The 23228-nt window shown below is 42.0% G+C and overlaps 1 protein-coding gene across 3 annotated transcripts in view; it reads left to right on the top strand.

The window, feature by feature from the left end:
* LOC135201684 (DNA helicase MCM9-like) overlaps positions 1–23228 on the top strand; it is a 722480-nt gene that overhangs the window by 533415 nt on the left and 165837 nt on the right. For all 3 annotated transcript variants that reach the window (XM_064230820.1, XM_064230819.1, XM_064230818.1), the window contains one exon: positions 12224–12399. In XM_064230820.1, coding sequence (XP_064086890.1) covers positions 12224–12399 — 176 coding nt within the window. The remainder of the gene's footprint in view (positions 1–12223; positions 12400–23228) is intronic.

Raw genomic sequence — 23228 nt, 5'->3', positions numbered from 1 at the left:
TGTGTTGTGTTATCGTACCTTGGTCCACTCTCGATCGCGGTACTGCTGGACGCCCGTCCCCAGTTGCTTCCCCCCCCCCCCCCCCCCTCCCTTCTTCTCTCGCCATAGAGTAGAAGGGAGGGAGGATCTGTCCTTGCTCGCTCCACCCGGGCTCGGCTCCCTCTCTCCCCACGCGGAGGGAGTAGGGGAGCTTGGACAGACCATTAGGCTGGGAGTGACCTTGTTCTCCCTTGCGCTCAGGGGTGCTCCAGTGTGGGGGGGGGTTGGCCTCCCCCCTCTCCGGTTGCGCCGGCGCTCCCCGGAGTACACGGGATCTGATTTCTTCCCTCCTAGTTTAACCCCCCCCCCTCCACCCCATGGCAGACGGACCTCTGGTTCTTCTACCCCGGCGTCCCATCGGTTATGGGGAGGGTGGTAGGCTCCGCCAACCACCGGAGCAAATATGATTTCAGTAGGTCCTTTAGCTATCCGTTGTTCCATCATCTCCGGTGTTTACCCCTAGGGGCACTCTTCCGGTAGCGTTGGACAGCTCCGCGTTTCGGAGTCGTTCTCCGATATTTCGTTCTCGCTATGCTTAAGTTTAGTTTAAGTGATTTAGCTTAAGCTTGGGTTCCCTCCCCTGTCCTCCGTTGGAAATTTCTTTATAGTTATATGTTTATACCTATTTATATATTTACCTCTGGTTTATGAAATTTCCTTCTCCGGTGTACACCGGAGTCATTGTGTCACCTGTTTAACCCCAAAAGGTTCTCAGGGGAGGGATTATGCCCGATTTTTCATCAAACTCCGGCATGCGGCGGAGTACTAGAGTAGACTTGTGAGTGTAATCTTGATACTCATGTATCTTTCCACTTACAGGCTACCAACTGCCAGCATCACTTACAGGCTACCAACTGCCAGCATCCCGGCTGTTAACGCCGTACTGCAGGACCCCTGCGGGCACGAGGTCTGCAGGACCCATGCTCCCTGCTCCACCAGCCATGGTAATCTGCAGGTCTGGTTTCACGAAGCTTGCTCCATCTGTTATGAGCTTGTGACCCAGTTTTTGGAAGGTGTAAGTACTTTTCGTCATCAGCACGTTCATGCAATATGAGTTCTGATATACTGTTAAGCTTAAGCTCATCTTAGTCTAGTGGTTAAGGTTCACCTTTAGACTTAAGTGTTAATAATAGCCCTCTCTTTCAGGCTGCCGCAGTCAAGGAGGCGGCTCTCGCGACCCTGAAAGCCTGGGTCGGCGGATTCGGGAAAAACGCCGCTAAAGGACAGCCCTACATCTTAGAGAAGAGGATGGCTGTTCTGTTGTTCCCCGGAGGCAAGTCGACGGTCTACGTCGACCCTTCTGCGGCGGCTCCGACGATCTCTTCGATCCAGCAACAGGTGGAGCAATGCCTTAAGGAAGGACCAGGCCAGGACATTGCGCGGAGGTCGCCACTCTGGATATAAATGTAGAGCCTATGGCAGTAGGTGCAGAGGATTTGTTGGTCGAGGTAGGTACGTTGGACACTCAAGGGGTTCCCTTGGTTGGGTGCCTCTGGATCTTTATATCCTGTCCCTTCTTCTTCTTCCTTTCAGGGCTTTACAGGCGCTGAGCTCCCGTATAGTGCACCCGCTGCTTCTGTGGTCCCCAAGGTGAAGGGTCACAGAGAGCAGAAAACCCTTAAGAAGACGTCGTCCAAAAAGACTTCTTCGTCTTCTTCGGCTCATAAGTCTCCGGCTTCTTACCCAGGTGCAGAGAAAGTGAAAGCTTCTTCTTCTTCAGCTTCACTTCCAAAAGGGTCGAGGAGCAAGTCCTCCAGGGAGAGATCCTGTACTCCGGCGGAGTCAGTGGTTTCCCCTTCTTCTACTGCAGTCCTCTCGGAGACATCGTCAGGTTCTGTGCCTACGAGTAGCTTTGACCCTGCTGTATTTTCCGCCGGAATGATGCAGCAGGTGGGAGACGTGGTAGGTTCCTTGAGGTCAAGCATGGAACAAATGTTCACCCAGCTTTCGGACAGAATGTCCACTCAAGAGAACCTCCTTTCTGGTTTTAATCAAGCTCCTCAAGCTACTCCTCCGGCAGCTAGTGCCGGTCTTCTTCAACTCCTGGCATATGAAACCCTCCCGGCATTCTCCATGAGCAATCCCCTTTCAAGGATGGCCTTATCTCCATCCCTGAGTGCGGAACTCGAAGGATTGAGGACTTCGAGTTCCACCCCGCAAACCTACAGCCTCCTTTCATGGGATATGCCAGGCTGACGGAGGCAGCACTAAATAGGGAGGACAAGATCCCGAAAGAGACAGTTCTCTAAAGCAGGGATCATGCACAGAGGGAATGGCTTCACTGCTTAGAAGACTGGGATTGTATCAATACCAGGCTTCAAGCTTTCAAGAGCCCGTTCACAATCTTCACGACGGAAGAGGAAGCGCCACTTCCCTTCCTGACGAAGATTGCTGATGTCACCATCCAAGCAGGCTTGAAAGGTGATCCATTACCTCAGCTGAGAGAAGCAGACCCCACATCTCCTCTTCTCCCTTTGTTTGGCGATATGTGGGAGGACTTGCCAGCCACCTTTACGGTGGGTAAGTTTAAACCGGACTGTGCCATGGACCAGTTCGGCGAGAAACTTCCCAGGCTTCCGGACAACCTCATCCAAGCGGAGTTCGAGGCAAGGTCCAGGCTGGCAACGACCTTAAGCACTATGGTCATGACGGAAGTAGTGGCCCTCTCCTATGCGTCTGAACCGCTCTTCAAGCTTTTGGCTAAGTCACAGACTCATACAGTTCAATCGGACTTGTATGAGTTTGTGGTGGCTAGGGTCAACTGCAGAAAGCATGTCCTCCAGGAAGCAGCTATTAGGCATGAGCCGAATAAGTTGCTTTCCTCCAATATCTGGGGGGCGGACCTCTTCCCGGAGTCGGCGGTTAAAGAGGTCCAGAACGAAGCGACGAGACTCAATCAGAGTCTCAAAGATCGTTGAGGCCTCTCTGCTAAGAGAAAAAAGGACTCTTCTGCTTCAGGCAAGAAACTAAAGAAGACAAAGAGGTTTCAACCTTATCAAAAGAAACCTCAGCACTTCATTCAGACAGTCTCGGCTGTCCCAGTCACCCAACCAGGACAACCCGCCGCAACGAAGGGCCAGACTCAGCCTATTCTCCTGATCTCACCTCAGGCACAACCTTCCACCTCTTACGCTGTCTCCCCGGCGTTCAACCAGGTGTATGAAGGCCAGGCCTTTCAACACTTCAACCGGTTTGCCAGGGGAAGCAGGGCCAGAGGTGCATTTCGCCAGAGAGGAACAGGCAGAGTCATCAACAGAGGCAAACACTTCCGTGGCGGCCGTGGAGCTCACCCCGCACAGCAACAGTGAGATCTCCAAGGTAGGAGGGAGGCTGTTCCTCTTCCGGCACCAGTGGGGGTTCAGCAAATGGGCACAAAGTATTGTGTCAAAAGGTCTGGGTTGGAGCTGGATCAAAGGCCCCCCTCCACCCAGACCATTCCTTCAACTTCCATCGAAGGAATTGACAGATTATGCGGAGGAACTCCTTCAGAAAGGAGCAATATCGAGAGTCAGGCATTTAAAGTTTCAAGGTCGCTTGTTCAGCGTGCCAAAGAAAGGCTCATTAAAAAGAAGAGTAATCTTAGACTTGTCCCAGTTAAACTTATCCATTCACTGCGACAAGTTCAAAATGCTGACCATCTCGCAGTTACGGACCTTACTTCCCCGTGGGGCCGTCACCACCTCTATCGATCTTACAGACGCATACTATCATATCCCAATTGCAAGACACTTTCGCCCTTACATAGGCTTCAAACTAGGAGACCGACCAGGCATTCTCGTTCAAGGTGATGCCCTTCGGACTGAATGTAGCCCCCAGGGTATTCACCAAAATAGCGGAAGTAGTTGTTCAACAACTAAGATCGCAAGGGATAATGGTAGTAGCGTACCTCGACGATTGGCTGATCTGGGCGTCAACCGTCGGGGAATGCCGCAGAGCCACAAAGAAAGTGATTCAATTCCTGGAATACCTTGGGTTCCAAATAAACAGGGAAAAGTCAAGACTCACTCCGGAGTCTTGATTTCAATGGCTCGGCATTCAGTGGGGCTTAACCTCTCACAATCTGTCAATTCCGATAGCCAAAAGGATGGAAATAGCGAAGTCAGTAAAGCAATTTCTAAAGTACAAATATGCTTCACGGAGAAACCAGGAAAGGATCCTAGGTTCTCTCCAGTTTGCTTCAGTGACAAACGTCTTGATGAAAGCAAAACTGAAAGACATAAACCGGATTTGGCGCTCAAGAGCAAATGTCAAATCCTGGGACAAGTTGTCAGCAATCCCGCAAATTCTTCGCAACCATCTGCGTCCATGGGCTCAGCCGAAGAATCTGTCCATGTCGGTGCCTCTTCAATACCCTCCTCCGGTGTTAACTATCCACACAGACGCTTCACTAAGCGGCTGGGGAGGGTACTCTCAGTTCAAAAAAGTTCAAGGAACTTGGTCACCGCAGTTCTGCCAGCTTCACATAAATGTATTGGAAGCCATGGCAGTATATCTTACCCTGAAGAGGCTCCTTCCACCAAAGAACTCTCATGTAAAATTGGTTCTGGACAGCGCAGTAGTAATACACTGCATCAACAGGGGAGGATCCAAATCAAGGCATCTGAACCATGTCATGATAGCCATCTTTTCCCTAGCGGACAAGTACAAATGGCACCTTTCCTCCACCCACCTGGCGGGAGTAAGGAATGTGATAGCAGACGCTCTATCCCGGTCAGTTCCCTTGGAATCAGAATGGTCCCTAGACAACAGTTCCTTCTAGTGGATATGCCGGAGGGTTCCAGGTCTCCAAGTAGATCTTTTCGCCTCTCAAGCGAACCACAAGCTTCCATGCTATGTGGCTCCCAACCTGGACCCTCTGGCATATGCCAAAGACGCTCTGTCCATAGAATGGAATCAATGGAAGAAGATTTACATCTTTCCTCCAGTGAATCTTCTTCTGAAAGTTCTGAACAAACTCAGGACTTTCAAGGGACAAGTGGCCCTAGTAGCCCCGGACTGGCCGAAGAGCAACTGGTATCCTCTACTTTTGGAATTGGGTCTTCGCCCTCAACGGATCCCCAATCCCAGACTCTCTCAGTCAGTACAAATGAGGACTGTGTTCGCTTCCTCAGGAATTCTCAAAACCCTAACTTTATGGACTTCATGAAGTTTGCGGCTAAAAAAGATGCAGATATAGATCCTCAGAACATCCTTTTCTTGGAATCAGATAAAAGGGATTCGACTCTGAGACAATATGACGCTGCAGTTAAGAAGTTGGCATCTTTCCTGAGGGAATCAAACATCACAACCATGACTGTCAATTCAGCTATATCCTTTTTTAGGTCCTTGTTTGAAAAAGGGTTAGCAGCTAGCACTATTACTACCAACAAGTCAGCCTTGAAGAAAATCTTCCAGCTGGGCTTTAATATACTGTAGACTTAACAGATTCTTATTTTACGTCTATCCCCAAGGCTTGTGCTAGACTTAGACCTTCCGTAAGGCCTACTTCGGTGTCATGGTTCCTAATTGACGTCCTCCAACTGGCTTCAGATACGGACAACTCTACGTGTACTTTCATGATGCTTTTAAGAAAGACGCTTTTCTTGCTAAGTCTGGCTTCAGGAGCTAGGATTTCAGAACTGTCGGCTCTGTCCAGAGATGCGGGGCATATAGAATTCCTCCCCTCAGGAGAAGTTCTACTCTCCCCAGATCGCAGCTTTTTAGCTAAAAATGAGGATCCTCCATTAAGGTGGGATCCTTGGAAAGTCATCCCTCTCCCACTTTGTCCAGTGATGACCTTACGAGCCTTTCTGTCTAGGACATCCTCTTCTTCTTCGGGTCACCTCTTTACGAGAGAGAAAGGTGGTACTTTATCGATTAAAGGAATAAGACAACAGATCCTCTATTTTATTAAACAAGCAAACCCTGATTCATTCCCTAAAGCTCATGATGTCAGGGCAGTAGCCACCTCCATTAACTATTTCCAACATATGAACTTTGATGACTTGAAAAAGTATACTGGATGGAAATTACGGACAGTTTTTAAGCGTCACTATTTAAAGTCCTTGCAATCTTTAAAATTTCCGGCAGTGGCAGCGGGAAACATAGTATCCCCTGACATTGCTCAGTAGTTGTAGTTGAAGATCCAGATCTCCTTTCTACCTGCCTCAATTAACATTTCATCTAACCTGCTGTTACGCTCTACACCTCGCCTTTTAGCCTTAGCTGCTCATGATTATGACTTAGTGGTGTGTCCCTTATTTTTTTGCTAGGGACACCCACATTGATTTGTATCTTATGAGATCTCTGAGTGTGTTCCCTTATTTTAATGCTAGGGTTTCACACTCCTGCCTTGTATATATTGCTTGAAGATTTGTATTGTTATGAATTACTAATTCCTAAATATTAAGTCAAATTTTGTTTATGTAATTTCATAACTTATACCTAGAGAATAAGTTGAAATATGTTTAGATTTAAGTTTTGTACATATTTCTGATAAGTCCTATTTGATTTTCTTGTTTTGTATATACCTTATTCTCTAATTATATTATTGTAGGTTACTTTTAGTTTTATTGAGACCCTTATATTTATTTCAATCTTGTGCTATTTCTCTGGTACTATTTCACGCAGCGACACGAACTGAGCCCAGAAAAAGGATTTTGATGAAGGAAAAATCTATTTCTGGGCGATGGGTTCGTGTCGCCCAGTGAAATCCCACCCTGCCCCTGCCCTGTCGCCCAAGATTGCTTGCTAACTTCAGGATGGCCACCAGAGGCGCGGCAGTCGGCGTGGCGTGGGGTGTAGTGGTAGTAGTTGCCGCCTCGACCTATGGGTCGGCTCTCTCAGTTGGGGATTTTGGTGTGGGAGAATTCTAAATGGCAAGAAGTTCGTGGTAGTGGTCTCACTCGCCCCAGTTACCATACCGACACCCTTCTTTTATTTTGGGTGAGCGAGTCAGTTATACTGACATCTTTTTGTTTAATTTTCTCTGGTATTTGTTAGCTCATTTACCTTAGAAATAATGAACTAAAGGATTATTTCACTGGGCGACACGAACCCCATCGCCCAGAAATAGATTTTTCCTTCGTCAAAATCCTTTATATACACATATACAGTGGTACCTCGACATACGAAAGGCTCATCTTAAGAAAAATTCGAGTTACAAAAGCAAATACGAAGATTTTTTTGGCTCTACATACGAAAATAGTTCAGGATACGAAAGGTTGTTGCTGTAAAGTCCCGAGATTCGCCCGGACCACCGATAACAATTTTAAAACTCACGCGCCGCCAACTGAGTAGACTCGCCACCATCCTCCCGCTCTCCCATTGGTTCCTGATGCTAGTCACCGCCATAAGATCCTGCTCTCCTGTTGGTCAGCATCTCTCCCATCGTGCATCTACGTAGCGGTGCGCTTCTTCGGCCACTCTGCAGCGGCATCGTTATCATAAGCACGTGGAATTCGTTCGTTCTATATGATTTAGTTTATTAACGTAAATTCGTTAGTGATTTTGTTGTAATACTACTTTATCGTGTTGAGTGAGAACTTTAGTACATACATACGTATACTACATAACTTAATTACGTACAGTATATACGTAGTCATGGGTCTCAAGAAAGTTGAAGTTCACAGAAAGAAGAGGATACTTTCTTTGGAGACAAAGATGGAGATAATTAAAAAGTATGAAGCTGGCATGCGATTGAGTGTGATCGCCAAGGAATATGGCCAAAATCCGTCGACAATAGGCACCATCCTTAAGCAGAAGGAAGCCATCAAAGCAGTTACACCTTCCAAGGGCGTGACTATTTTGTCTAGCAAGAGGAGCCACGTGCACGACGAGATGGAAAGGCTGCTTCTTGTCTGGATAAAAGACAAAGAAATCGCTGGCGATACGATAACCGAGACGGCAATCTGCCACAAGGCCAGTGCTATTTTCGGCGATTTGATTACCCAGGCCGAAGACGACAGAGGAGAAGGGACATCGACGCCAACCCCAGACTTAAGGCTTCTCATGGGTGGTTCAAAAAATTCCATAAACGGACTGGTATCCATTCGATGGTGCAGCATGGGGAGGCGGCCAGCTCGGACACGAAAGCGACCGGAACCTTTATTAAGACGTTCGACGAGATGACGATCAATAAAAGCTACAGTTCTCAGCTCAGCAAGTCTTTAACTGTGATGAGACTGGCCTTTTTTGGAAAAAAATGCCTCGTTGGACATGGACATACATCACACAGGAAGAGAAGAAGCTACCCGGGCATAAGCCTATGAAAGACAGCCTTACGCTCGCACTTTGTTCGAACGCCAGTGGGGATTGCAAGGTGAAGCCCCTACTTGTGTATCATTCGGAGACTCCTCGAGCCTTCAAGGCCCACAAAGTGCTAAAGGAGAAGCATCCAGTGTTGTGGAGGGCTACTGCAAAAGCCTGAGTAATGAGACTTTTGTTCACCGAGTGGGTATATCTGTGTTTCGGCCCGACAGTGAAGAAATTTTTGGAAGAGTAGCACCTCCCTCTGAAATGTCTGCTGTTGTTGGACAATGCCCTTGCTCACCCTCCTGGCCTCGAGGAAGATATCCTAGCGGAGTATTCTTTTATCAAGGTTCTTTATCTTCCGCCTAACACCACCCCTCTCCTCCAGCCCATGGACCAGCAAGTGATATCGAACTTCAAGAAGCTGTATACGAAACATCTTTTCAAGAGATGTTTCGACATCCCTGTGTGAATTTTGGAAGGAGCTTTCGATGTTGTGATATGCATCTGACTCATCGATCAAGCTTGGCAGGAGGTTTCAAGGAAACTGGCCTGATGCCGTATCCGCCCGAGACTTCATGGGATTTGATGTGGGCGAAGCTGGTGCAGATTCAGGAACAGTTGATGATCCTGAAACTGTTTCGCAACCAGATCTTGACGAGATCATTGCACTCGGCAGTCCATGGGGCTGGTCGTCGACGAGGACGACATCAATGACCTTCTCGAGGAGCACCAAGAGGAGCTTACAACGGATGACCTGAAGGAGTTGGAGGCCATGCAACATAACGTCATTCAAAAAGAGTTCTCTAGCAGTGGCGAGGAGGAGGACGACGACCCTATGACAATGGGAGAAATTAAGGATGCTCTAGCTGCTTTTCATAAGGTGCAATCATTTGTAGAAGAGACACCCCGAAAAGACTTACACAGGTCGTATGCTTGTGCAGTTCAATGGTGTCTGCCTAAGTTGTTTCAGGAACTTTGTGAAAAGTAGGCAGAAGCAATCTTCATTGGATAGTTATTTTTTAAAGAGGCCTTTAGTAGGAGTAAAACAGAAAGTTGAAAGTGGTAAAGAAAGTGAAATTTTGTATAAAAATAAAAAACAACGTAAAGTATAAAAAAGTAAAAAAAATGTAAAAATAAAAAAAAGACAAAAAAAAATAATTCTATGTTTTTTGTAAAGTTAAGTGTTATGGTTTTGTTGATGTGTTTCGTTATGTGTACGTACTACATAACAAATTTTCTGCCGTTTGTCCTCCTCCTCTGTTGCCACTTTCGGAGAAGCCTCACTCGAAAGGTAAGGTTCCACATTTTATTACATACATACATATGTAAGTACAGTATTTCTTGTATACCATGTACACTAATACACTTTATTTACAGGTACATATAGCACTACATATTAAGTTAGGTATTGAATGGTCCAAATTGGTGTATTTCATTGTTTATTGGTCAATTTAGCTTTATTATAAAATTTACTGGGGTGTTTTTGTTGGGCTTGGAAAGAATTAGGCAATTTACATGTATGTCGAGGTACTACTGTGCATATATATATATATATATATATATATAATATATTATATCTATATATATATATATATCTATATAATATATATATATATATATATATTCCCCCCCTCTGTCAAAAATATAAGTGGCAACTCTTACCTTTTAGTAGTGGGCTGGCCTCTCTCTGCAAGCATTGTCAAACTAGGCTAATGAGTTCACATAAATACAAAAATATGCTATTTATTTCCCAAACCAGATGAACATAAAATAGGTCAAAGTGATTAAAAAAAAGGTCATATCTAAGAAGTGGGTATGACCCACAAAGAACTGTAAATTGTCATTATATTCTCCTGAATTAGTCTAAATAATCACCCCAAAATCCAAATTGTCAACTACTACATTTCGAAAGTCAAACTTAAGAGAATCCCGTTTCTAGAATAATGACATGGGACCCATCTGAAACAAAGAGACATATCCATTATATTCCCCACCACACAATGTTAAATAAATGTATACACTTCACACTTCTCTCTCTTCAAAGGCAACTGTTTCTAAGTCATTTAAATATGTGCCATACCTTTTTGATGGGATCTGTACCAGCACCTGATGTCCTCTGAACCATCTTCCTCCTTATCTCAAAAGAATGTGTGCTTTCTCATAAGTGTCTTGAGCGGTTGGACCTATCATGCACGCACAAATGGATGTATACATCCGCCACACTCTAAGATCCCCATGGCAGCTGTTTGAACAGCCATCGGCCCCACAATGCACACTCATTAAATTCCTTTGTTTCCAAGCCAGAAAAGTTGATACCACATAATTCACTGACACATTAATTTCTACTTCTAATATATATATATATATATATATATATATATCTATATATAATTATTATATAATTAATATATATATATATATCATATATATATAGATATATATATATATATATATTATAATTTTCCAAGATTTCAGGGGGGGAGCAAGTGCCCCCTCTTACCCCTACATGCCGGCAACCATGCCAACCAGAAAAGAATAGCTTCTTGGTCTGTTTTTGGCCGTATGTAAACAATATGATTATGTATATGCGCTTCGCCACTTCTTCATTCAGGTTTTGACTCAGGTAAACTGGGTTCAGGATTCTCTGAGGATAAGAGAAAGAGCCCTCTTATCCTGAATCTATTTATACTCTATTGCGTGTTATAATTGTTATCATTATGACACACTACTCTGCCACAAGACCATCTAAAAGAGAATTCTTTGTAATTGCTCTGGTTACTTGAAGTTCTGGATAGACCATGGAAGGGTAATCCTTGAGGATGAGACAGCGAGTACTTAATCGAAAACCTTTAGTTTGTTTGGCTAAGCGGATTTTTTTTCCTTCTCTCAATATGGGGCTTGGTTATCTTTATTTTGACAGGAGGTAAGATTATCCCAGATAATGTAAAGTTTCATAATGAACTTTATTATGAACTTATTGTAATAGATATTATGAACTACTGTTATAGTAGAGCCTGTCCAGCCTCCCTGCAACTTAGCGGGCATTCAAGAATTGTGACGAGCTGAAACATTCAAACTACACTTTTTTGGAGATATGTGAACAAGACAGTTGTCTGGATCAGCCAAACTATCTTCTTTTATTTTGAATGCTGGTGCAAAGATATAGCTATCTTCAACAGTAGGTAAGTATCCAAATAATAAATTTTATGAAAATATACATTTTCTTTGTGTAGAAATGATGGAGCCAGAATTGTTGTAATCTGCTTTGATACTGTGGCTTTAATATGTACTATTTCAAAAGTCTCTCCTTCAAGTTTGAGAGATCATTCCATATTGCCACATGTTGACCGTTTCAGTCAGTTTTCCTTGTATTTCTGCCATCCCGTATTGTTAATTCTCTTCTTGTGTCTGGGTCTTACTGAATTGCACACATGATCATGTGATTCAGGGATGCCAGGTGATCCGTATGCATATCTGTATTACAATATTATTATTATTATTATTATTATTCAGAAGATGAAACTTATTCGTATGGAACAAGCCCACAGGGGCCATTGACTTGAAATTCAAGCTTTCATAGAATTTGGTGTTCATTAGGAAGAAGTAAGATGAGGTAAAAGAAAATACAGAAAGAAGAGACCCTCTTATTAGAAAAAAAAATTAATTAACAAATCAACAAATATGCAGTAGCATAGTAAACCATCATGTGAGTGTTTCATTTCAGATCATTGAATAGGATTTTATGGATTTACTTCCTGGATGTTGAGTCAGTTATTCAAGTACTTACCCCCCCCATTAGTAATAATCAAGTGGTTTGTGGTTTTTTATGCTAAAAATTTACTGTTTCCTTGGACTCAGCTCCCATTTCAGTGATATTTTCTTGGTTATTAGAATAATTAATCAAAGATGTTATCGGCTTTGTCAGGAGTTAACCATTGCTTATATCCCACAGGCTGGCCTTGTATGTAAGTTGAATACTCGATGCAGCATTATAGCAGCAACAAACCCTAAAGGACAGTATGATCCAGAGGAGTCATTAACAATTAATGTTGCCTTGGCATCACCGTTACTGTCTCGTTTTGATCTCATTTTGGTTCTTTTAGACACCAAAAATCAAGATTGGGATAGGTAAGACTTCATTCAGTAGAATATATTTTCAAGGAAAATATTTAACGATGAAACACCACTTGGCAGTATGACTGGTGCACCTCTCAATTGGGGTTCCAACATTTGATTCCAACCTTTCTCTAGTTTTCAGTCACTTTTTTTATCAATTGCAAAGTGAAAATATGAAAGGATTTGTGTATCTAATTTAGTTATAACAGTTACAAAAAAGTAAACTCTTATTATATGGAAGTCTGCTAATTTTCATATTGTATTAATTGTTGCATATTATGTATATATTTTTAATGCTTATGTTGACAACAAAATTGTTTTATGTTGTCAACAAAAGTAGGACAAAGTAAATTTTAAAAATAATCAAATAAATGGTGCCAACCAGAAAATAAAAATTTTCTGATATTTTTAATTTACATCCAGGACTTGTTGGTTCCCACACAAATACTTATAAACCTTCATTCTTTATGTATGAGATTGCTTCAAGTGTAAGCTAGAAATGGCCACTCAGACTTTAAATCCAGGTAGTTAACTACCAACAGGTAGTGGAAAGCACAACCCACCTGTTGGTTTGCACTCCATCTTTGTTCAAACTGGCATTGAATACAGATGTATCTCCCGATTTTCTGGCGACTTCTGCCATTTAGCCCTGTTACGAATAGATTCTAAGTATCTTCTTTCATGTCCTTTGATTCATAGTTTTGTGGATACGAGTTAAAAATATGTGCATCAGTCAATTGAGCCTGCTTCATCTAAGGAGATAAAACCATTATTAATTAGGAGGCAGTGCAGAGGGACAAATAAATCCTGTGGCAAGTTTCTGTCCTCCATAGAAATAGACCCTTAATTACTGTTTTCTGTAGGAAGCACATGTGTAAATTAACAGTTCTTGTTAGGAGTGCCAAGAGTAGCTGTCTGAACAATTGGTCAAGTTTGCTTCAAAGAGGAGGAGGGAGCCTAAGAAGTTTTCCCATGTCCTGGGAGGGCAATGCCTCCTATGACACCTTCTTCCTTCATTCCAAGCTGTTCCTGTTGTTGCTATGCTTGAGGGAGTAACTTCTCCTCTAAGTGCTCTTTCTGAACAGGTTATAGTTGAGAGCCCCTGAGGCAGGAAGACAGCGGTCAGTTTGGAGTGTCAAGAGTAGCCGACCGAACAATTGGTCAAGTTTGCTTCAAGGAGTAGGAGGGACCCTAAGAAGTTTTCTCTCGTCCTGGGAGGGTAATGCCTCCTTTGACACCTTCCCTCCATCCAAGCTGTGCTTGTTGTTGCAATGCCTGAGGGAGTAACTTTTCCTCCAATTGCTCGTTCTGAACAAGTTATAGTTGAACCCCTGAGGCAGGAAGGCAGTTGAGTTGTCAATCTTGGATATCTTTCAAGCAGGGTTGGTTCAAATACTGACTTTTTACAATTGAAATACAAATTCAAATACTTTCGTTTGGGATTCCAAAAATACAAAATACTAATACAAATACTTTTATTCCTAAATCTAGAAATACAAATACAAATACTTTTCTTCCTAAATCTAAAAATAAAAAAAAAATAAATCACTGGTTCAGAAAATACAAATGAAAATACAAGTACTCTTTTTTTCAGTTTTCAAAGCTACTAATAAAAAATCCTCCTGAAAATTTGCAAACTATATAACATTTTTTCACACAAGTTTATATCTGCATTCTATATATCATAATTGCATTTAATCATCATTAATGCCCGGAAGTTTTCCGGGCCAAGTTTTGCTTGCTCAGGAGGGTAAAAATTACCGGCCTTACTAAAGACTCTTTCAGATGGTGCCGACGTGGCACAGCACCCTAGAATATTTCTTGCAAAAGGCTTCAAAATGCTGAAGCTCTTGTTTTCACGCCAGTACCTCAGTGGGTTCACGTTAAAAGCCAGAACACCTTCTTCTAGGTACGACTCAAGTTCTGCCTTTACCACTGTAGTGTCGCTTGTTGATGCACTTACATTTATTTTCCCAGCTGGTGGCATGTAGGCAAAAAGACGAGGGCATTTTGCACTCATGTCAGCCTTGTCTTGATTGGTGCTTATGGTGATGAAAGGCTCCCTCTCCGGAATTGTGTTCTTCAAAGATGACTGAGTTAACTCTGAAGTAATTAAGTCCACAATCTTCGAAATCTTTTCCTTTTTTATTTCCTCACATGGCAGCCATGCCAGCTTAAACCTGGGTCCATGACAGCTGCGGCAATGACGCCAGTCTTCTCAAGAAACGGATGCAACCTCTTTTTGATAGAAGACTGTAGTGCATTAGCCAAGTTTAAGCAGTAGATTGGTTTACTTTCCATGAATAGTTTGAGGCTGTGCTCAAGGCCAAATACAACTGGTGCAACGCAAGAAAGTGTCACCATGTTTTCTCCTTCCACTTGCGATGTTGCCTCTTGGAATGGTTCCAAAACTTTTATCACTTCTTTTAGCATTGCTATTTCCATTCCCTTCAATTCTTCTACAGTCTTGCATGATCCTAGGAGACGAATAGCTGAGTTGACACCATTGACATCTTTGAGAACTGACTTAAGCATAGTCAGTTGAGAGTTCCATCTAGTAGCATTGGCAGCCTGCAGTGAAACCCCAATCTTTTCCAAGAATGATGCTGCCACAGTAGATCGACGTACTGCAGCTACAATACTACAGCACTTTTGTATCACAGTTGCAATTTCGCTGTTTCTGACACAGGGATCATTGAAGACATCTCGTATGCAGAGTTGTTGTGTGTGTGCAAAGCAACTGGACCGATCCGGTGGAAGAAGGGCAAGGACCTCATTCAAATCAAGTTCTTCTACCAAAATATCAAGGTTATCGGTGTCTCCATTTTCATCGATACTTTCTTTGCTCACTTCATTTCCATATAATCCTGGTAGACAGACATCAAATGCTCTCACCATAGACGAAGCATTGTCTGCAACCACCTTCCTCACCTTGCCACGATTTCCGAATTTAGTGACTATATCCTCATATGCTGTAGCAATATTCACAGCTGTGTGTCGTTCCACAAACTGATCGCAAGCAGTGACACGCGACTTCAGCTCCCATGATGAGTTAATGAAGTGCACAGTGACAGCAAAAAAAAGACATCATTTTTCGATTCGTCCAGAGGTCCAATGTCAGGTAAATAAGACTGAGGTTTTCAAATTCTTTCATCAATTGCGACTCAATGTCTTTCGCTCTCTGCAGAAGTAAACTGCTTCTAAGTATGGTTCTGCTTGGAAACAAGAAGTGTGGTTCTGCTTCATGTAGAAGAGCTCTAAAAGTCTTACTTTCCACAATACTCAAAGGCACGTGGTCATATGCAATGGAGTCTAAGAGTTTCTTTACCATAGACTGTTGTTTGATGTGATTAGTGTTCAATTTGTTCTCTTGTGGAGGCTTGGTTTTGAAGAACGAGGTTATTTTGTGATGTGATGCACAGTTCTCATGCTTCTTCTTTTCCTCTTCAGCTCTCAGTGTCTCATATTCAGCATACTGAACTTTGTGAACTCTTCTGAGGTGGATAACTAGGTTAGATGTTGCCTTACATGATGCTGAATACGACTTTTTGCACTGCAAACAGTCAGCTATGAGATTCTTGTCAGTAGGCTTGACATTGACAGAATAAAACTTTGCCAGTGTAGCTGATAGTTGAGGCAATTGTACGTCCTCCAGGGCCTCCTCATCCCCAATTGAAGGGCCATCTGGTGTATCAATGTCTTTGTTATCCATCTGCAAAGAGAAAAAAATGGGAAGTGATAATCAATTTAATTTCACTTAGTTGTTGTTGTTGTTGTTGTTGTTGTTCTTCTTCTTCTTCTTCTTCTTCTTCTATTATTATTATTATTATTATTATTATCATTATTATTATTACTAGCAGGTCCACGTCCTATGAACGGTTGTTATTGCCAAAAAATTAGAATTGGAAAGAGAATGCATGCACACACAAACACCTTACCTCTATTATGGCACAATTGAGGTATTGTATGTCGTCCTCCCCCTTCGCTACAGCTAACGCTTGTCACTTGTGTCAGTGCTGCCAATAAACTAAGTAGTACATAACTCACGCCACCAGCGACAGCGAGTGTGACAGGGACGGTAGTGCTATCTCTGTCCAACTACCATCATGGTAGTGGGTGGGGCAGGGATGGTTGTACAGGAAAACGATGTGTACTCGTACACGATGTGTATGCGACGTGTAAATGACCCGTCATAGTTTCGTAAACCATGGTTGTTGACTTTCTCTCTCTCTCTCTCTCTCTCTCTCTCTCTCTCTCTCTCTCTCTCTGTCCTCAAATGATTTTGACTCAAAATATCAAATATAGATACAAATACAAAATACTTTTTTTCTGGGTGCCATGATACAAATACAAATACAAAATACTTTTTCTCTGGATGCTAAAATACAAATACAAATAAATACAAATACATTAAAATTGTATTTAAATGCAATTCAAATACAAATACAATTGCATTTGATCCACCCCTGCTTTCAAGGCTTCCTTCCATTTGGAGAGGGCGGTTTCTTCTGGTGAGCCCTTGCTCTTTGGAAGGAAGGTCTCCTGTACTAACCAAACTATTCTTTCAGGTACACTCGGCAAGGAAAGTTAAGATACAGTTTTTTTTAAATCTTTGGACATATATTGTTCAATAATGCCACACCTGGCAACTCTTGAAAGGGGGCGGAGCTTCAAAATCATAGCGTTTGTTGCTTTTTAGATTTCCGTTAACTTTATTCCATAAAGATTTTTTAGGAGTCCTATAATCATTTATACTTGAATGTAGAAACAGGCTATTTATTCCATAAAGATTTTGTAGAAGTCCTATAATCATTTATACTTGAATGTAGAAACAGGCTCTATATTATTCATTAGTGTTGGTTTGGTAACATCAGTTCAGGGTAGAATATTGATCATCCTTTTTTAAAACCTGCTGTGAAACCTTACTTATAAGTAATGTTTGACACTAAACTGATGTAAAATTCAGGCGTAATTAAAGACAGATATTAAACAGTGAGAGAAAATGTTTTAAAATTGGGGCAGTACTTGTGGAAATCGTGAGGAACAATACAGTAAAGAATGAAAAATTATGTCGAGAAAGAGTGTGTGTGCAAGCATAGGCCTATCGATAGAGATACTTAATTCATTATATTTACTTTGAGAGATTAAGTGATAATATTTTTTCAAATGTTTCAAAAGTGGAGAGAGAGAGAAGAGGAGAGAGAGAGAGAGAGAGAGAGAGAGAGAGAGAGAGAGAGAGAGAGAGAGAGAGATGATGTGGTGATGGGGAAAGAAACTTGGAAGAGAAAGACAGAGAGCTCAAGCATAGGCCTATCTATAGAGATACTTAATTCATTATATTTAGTTTGAGAGATTGAGTGATAATATTTTTTCAAATGTGTTTTAAAAGTGGGGGGGAGAGAGAGAGAGCAATGTGCTTACGTGAAAGCATAGGCCTATTTATAACTACCTAATTTTATTATATTTTCTTTGGGAGATTGAGTGGTAATATATATTTTTAAAAGTATGTTTTAGAAGTATGGTGAGAGAGAGAGAGAATTATAGTATTGGCGACGGACTTGTAACGGGGAAAGGCAGAAGACGGTAAGTTGGTGCACAGATACCTGGGAAACTGGGTGATTGGCTGCCAAGATCGTGCTGCACTATGCTAGATAAAATTTGAAGGGCCGTAGTATTTAAGTTAACTCTTAAGAAATTCATACCCTAATCTTGATTTCATTCGACAGTTGCTGTAACATTCAAAGATTGCAAAAAGACGTGGAAAATTTCTAACAGGCTGTGGATATTCTTGCTTTCTTGATATAGTCTGTACTTTTGAAAATCAGGTTTCAGCCACAAATCATTCACGAAAAAAGCGGTGTCAAGTAAAAATATTTGTTACCACAAATAACTCAAAATGTATTGCACAGACAAAGTTTTATATCGTGCACAAAATGTTGATTAGTTGGGAGATCTTTCAGCCTCGTGGCAAAGAAATGCAGTCGTGTAGACTAACTACGAACTGCTTTGTAATGGGAGCATAGCCAGAAAAACTCTGAGCTTGTGGGGGGATCACAAGCTCAAAAAACAAGCTGGCAAAATCACCCCTACATAAACTTAATCAATCCAGATGCCAAACTCACCCTCAGTCACACTCCTCTTTACACTACGGAATACATGCAGGACAATTGACCTCTATACCTACACACAACAACAACACAAACACATGTACTCACCCAACTCCAGATACTCAGGGCTAAGCTGTGCTGTCTGCTGGTTGAGGTCACTGAGACACTAACAACCGTTACAAATCAACACACAGCCAACAACAACACAACAACAATCAAGGACAACACAACAACCAAGGACCACAACTCAACAATACAACCAAAAACAAGGAATACAACCAAAACTCAACAACACAACAACAAACAAGGAATACAACCACAACAAAAGACCACCACACAAACAATCACTAACAACACAAAAAAATCAACAACACAGCAAGCCAACACACACACCCACTAACAACACCAAGTAATCACAACAGCTCATCAGCAACAAACCCTCAGCAACTGACAACCACACCAAGAAACCACAACAGCTCCCCAACAACAACCCTCAACTGTAACAACTCACATATAACTCAGCAGAAACTCATAAGCACAACAACTCCAAAGCAAATGATATCAATTCAACAACAACTAAACAACAAATCAAAAACACACAACTTACTGACTATCAATGCTTTCAGTAGACTGCTGCCGACACTACTGACTATCACAGGCTCTAACCCAAGACTGACTAAAAGACTGCCTCAAAACTCTGATCCCAACAACTAACACCAACTGCACCAGCAGACAATCCAGAACTCCCAACAGCTAATTCAGTCGTTAACTATCCATCCAGCAATTACACTCTCTCTCTCTCTCTCTCTCTCTCTCTCTCTCTCTCTCTCTCTCTCAATCCTCAAGGACGTTGTCAAATAGACCTCCCATAACTCCTCCATATTTCCTCCCCTGTTACATTTGGCAACGTCTCCTTACACTTGCAACACCCACACTGAATAGCCTTCCACAACACCCATGGATGCTCGGACACAGGCCCCCTGGATCTTGTTTGAGGGCCCTCGTAAACACTACCATCCACTTCTCCCAGACCACTTCCTGTCAGATTCCGACTATACATCTCCCTCACTACTATTTTTGCAAATCCCATTCACTATCTCATCTACCCCTTCCAACTCTTGTCATAATATCTCTCGTAACTTGGGGAAAGGTCAGAAACGCACGCCGTCAGGAGCAGAGGCAGTGGTAGCCCTAGGTACTACAGGGGAACACCCTACTTTGGCATCTGCAGCAGCTGTTAACTTTGCCACCAAATCACTTACCTCATTTGCACTCCTGCCAAACTCCTGAAGAGACTCATTCATACTGCCAACCACGTCCTTACTACCTGATTCCCTTCCTGCTGAAATCTCACTAAGCCCTGACAATTCACACCCACACACACTACAAGTATCATTCCTTCCCTCAAAGTTATCCGAACTACATGCCTTATCCACCATTTTTACCTTACACTAGCCCTTCTATCATGCAGCTCACATTTCTCCCTTTCCTTCCCTTTCCTTACCAACTTCCGCTTTCTTCCATACTCAACCAACACCAACTGCCAATCTCCCAGACCCATTTACTTACTGATGCTTGGCTCACATTTACTCACTTTCAACCACTCACTCATCACATTATCCCTAACATACTGTGGCATACTAGAGGACCCACCCAACTGAATCCCCTTAACACTCAGTTTCCCGAATTCCCAACCTGACACATCATCTTCTGCCTACACACACTCGCCACGTGACCTTCCATTCCACATTCAACACATTTCGCACGCTGTTCTCTACACATCCTAGCATAATGCCCGTTCTTCCCGCAGTTGCCACAAATCACATTCATACGGGTACCCCGACATCCACTAGCTGTACGCCCTACTTATCCACACCTATAACACTTAATATCCCTATCTTTCTTACACTCACTCACTAAGTGGCCCGTCTGCCCACACCTGAAGCACGCTGCTAACGCCCACCGACATTCATTCTTCTTGTGTCCTGGCTTACCACATCTGTAACACTGCTGCTCTCGCTCACAGCTAACTACACTCACATGACTTTCTCTAATGCTTCTATCAACCACTTGCTCTGCCATTTGCCTTGCCCCATCTAAAACTGCCTCCCTATAGCTCTTAAACTCTTGTATAACCTCAGCTACTTCAGTCCTAAAACTAACACTTTTACTCTCTTTCATACACCTTTCATTCGTCCATCGCATTATCTCCTTACGTTTCAGATTAATAAACTCATATACGCTCTCTGGTACAGTCGCCAACAACTTTCGCACTAACTCCTTACACTTATTTACTAGAATGTAAGAGTTTTAGCTTACATTTGCGTTTTTCAACCATTTCGATCGAGTCAAATTAGACCGAAGGTTGAAATTTTGCACTTATCATTATTTATATGAAAATATTTCAAAACTGGTAAAAGCTACAACCATGGGTTGTTTTTTGTTGTATTATACATGAAATTCCACACATTTTCATATATAAAACTCTATGTAGCGGCTAATATAAAACGGTGCAAAAATTATGTCAAAGTGACTAAATAATTTCTGAGATGTGTCGCTGATGCTTTTTAGTGCGAGAAGAAAGAAATTCGCGCATGCGCGCCTGGGTAATGCTTCTAAACAAAACAACAGCTTGATCCGTGAACTCCCAGCATCCCTGAAGAAAACTTTTTTGCGTCAACGTATCCTACGTCAGTTAAGCACCCAACAGACAATTTTCGTTGACGTTTAATATGTCCAATAGGCGTTTAAGGGTTAAGGAACCCCAAGAGAGGAAGGACTCCTTCAGGCTCTCCCCCATGTACTCCAAATGAGTATGCTTTGTTATATAACAGCTGTAGTGTACTTTCTTCAAGTGAAGCAAGTACCTCAATGGAAAACAACCACCAATGTAAAGAGGTGGCACAAATTACAATGGTAGAGATTCATCCTCCCCCTAAAGAAAATTAAACTAGGAGAAATAAAGATCACATGTTTAGTCATAAAAAACATCTATTTTTAGACCACCCAAAAAGGAAAAAAGAAAGGCTTCCAAAATCGGATTCGTAATGGCTTTATTCAACATCCTACAATGGAACTATAAAGGATTGTGTTCTCGTGCTAAAAATCTAAAGTACTCCTAAGAGAAAGTAATCCTGGAGTAATTTTCCAGCAGGAAACTCAATTAGGTCCAGAGAAGTTCAATCCTAGACTTATTTATGAGATCTTCATGTCCACCCCTCCCGTGGGTGATGGAGCACATGGAGGAGCAGCTATTGTTGTGAGCAAATCACTGGAATGCTCATCTGTAGCCCTCAGTACAAATTTACAGGCTGTTTCTCTTAAGATCACATTAGATAAGCAGATTATACTGTGTTTTCTATCTACCTGCCTCCTAGATCAAACTTCACAAATGTTGATATCCAATCACTAATTGATCAACTGCCACAACCATTTTTTATTCTTGGTAATTTTAATGCCCATAATCCATTATGGGGAGGACATACTTCAGATAATGAAGGTAAAATTATAGAAGACATTATTAATAATAAAGATACTGTGATTTTAAATGATGGTACTATGACTTACCATAATGTGTATTTTAATTCTTATTCTGCTATTGATCTGAGTATATGTTAATTTACAATAGCTTTAGATTTTATTTGGTCAGTTAATGAATTTTTATATGGCGGTGATCACTATCCTATTCTTTGAAGTTTGCAAGAAATGCCACAGAAATGGAAGCCATTAGAAACTGATTGGGAGAAGTATAAAAAGGAAATCCATCTAGATAAACCATTTGGATCGTTTAACAACACATTAAAGCATATGAGTATTGGACAACACCATCAAGGTTTGTATGGAAAAGGCTACGAAAACTTGCAAGGAAACTTGTGCCACCCAAAACTCCCTCTTTGAGAGTAGGAAATAACTTCATTACAAACCCTTCAGATGTAGCTGAATCATTGGGTCAACATTTCTCCAATATTTCTAGCCTTAATAGAATTCCAAAGAATCAGGAACTCTCAGGTCAATCTGAATCTATCTGGTGATAACCAGGAGGCATACAATGCAAGATTCTCTCTTTAAGAACTACATGAAGCACTCTTCAACAGATGACACTTCTGGTGAAGATACAATTTTATATATAATGCTTAGGAAGTTACCTGAAGAGGCCAAAAGCTACCTTCTTAAGATCATTAACGAGATTTGGGAGACTGGAAGTATGCAGAGATCCTGGAAAATTTCCATCGTAATCCCAGTTCAGAAACTAAGTAAAGATCCCAACAAAGTGCAAGTTATAGACCTATAGCACTAACAAACTGTGTTTGCAAGCTAATGGAGAAAATGATAAATCATCGCTTGGTATAGCACTTAGAATCAAATACAGGCGGTCCCCGGGTTACGACGGGGGTTCCGTTCTTGAGACGTGTCGTAAGCCGGGACATCGTCAAAAATCCAAAGAAAACCTTACTTTTAATGCTTTGGGTGCATTGAAAACTACGTAAACTGCATTCTTATGGCATTTTTCATCAAAAAGCCTTCAAATATTGATTATTTTGCATTTTTGGTGTCATATTTCATCTCCCAGATGAGCGTTGTAGGCGTCGTAACCCTGGAACATGCGTCGTAATCCTGGAAATAACATCTATTGACAAGCGTCGTAACCTCATAACGTCGTAAGCCGACACCGTCGTAACCTGGGGACTGCCTGTAACCTTCTCTCTCCTTTCCAATTTGGGTTTCGTAAAAATA

Source organism: Macrobrachium nipponense, chromosome 28 (genome assembly GCF_015104395.2).
Source record: "Macrobrachium nipponense isolate FS-2020 chromosome 28, ASM1510439v2, whole genome shotgun sequence".
Lineage (NCBI taxonomy): Eukaryota > Metazoa > Arthropoda > Malacostraca > Decapoda > Palaemonidae > Macrobrachium > Macrobrachium nipponense.
This window is presented reverse-complemented; position numbering and strand designations above follow the sequence as displayed.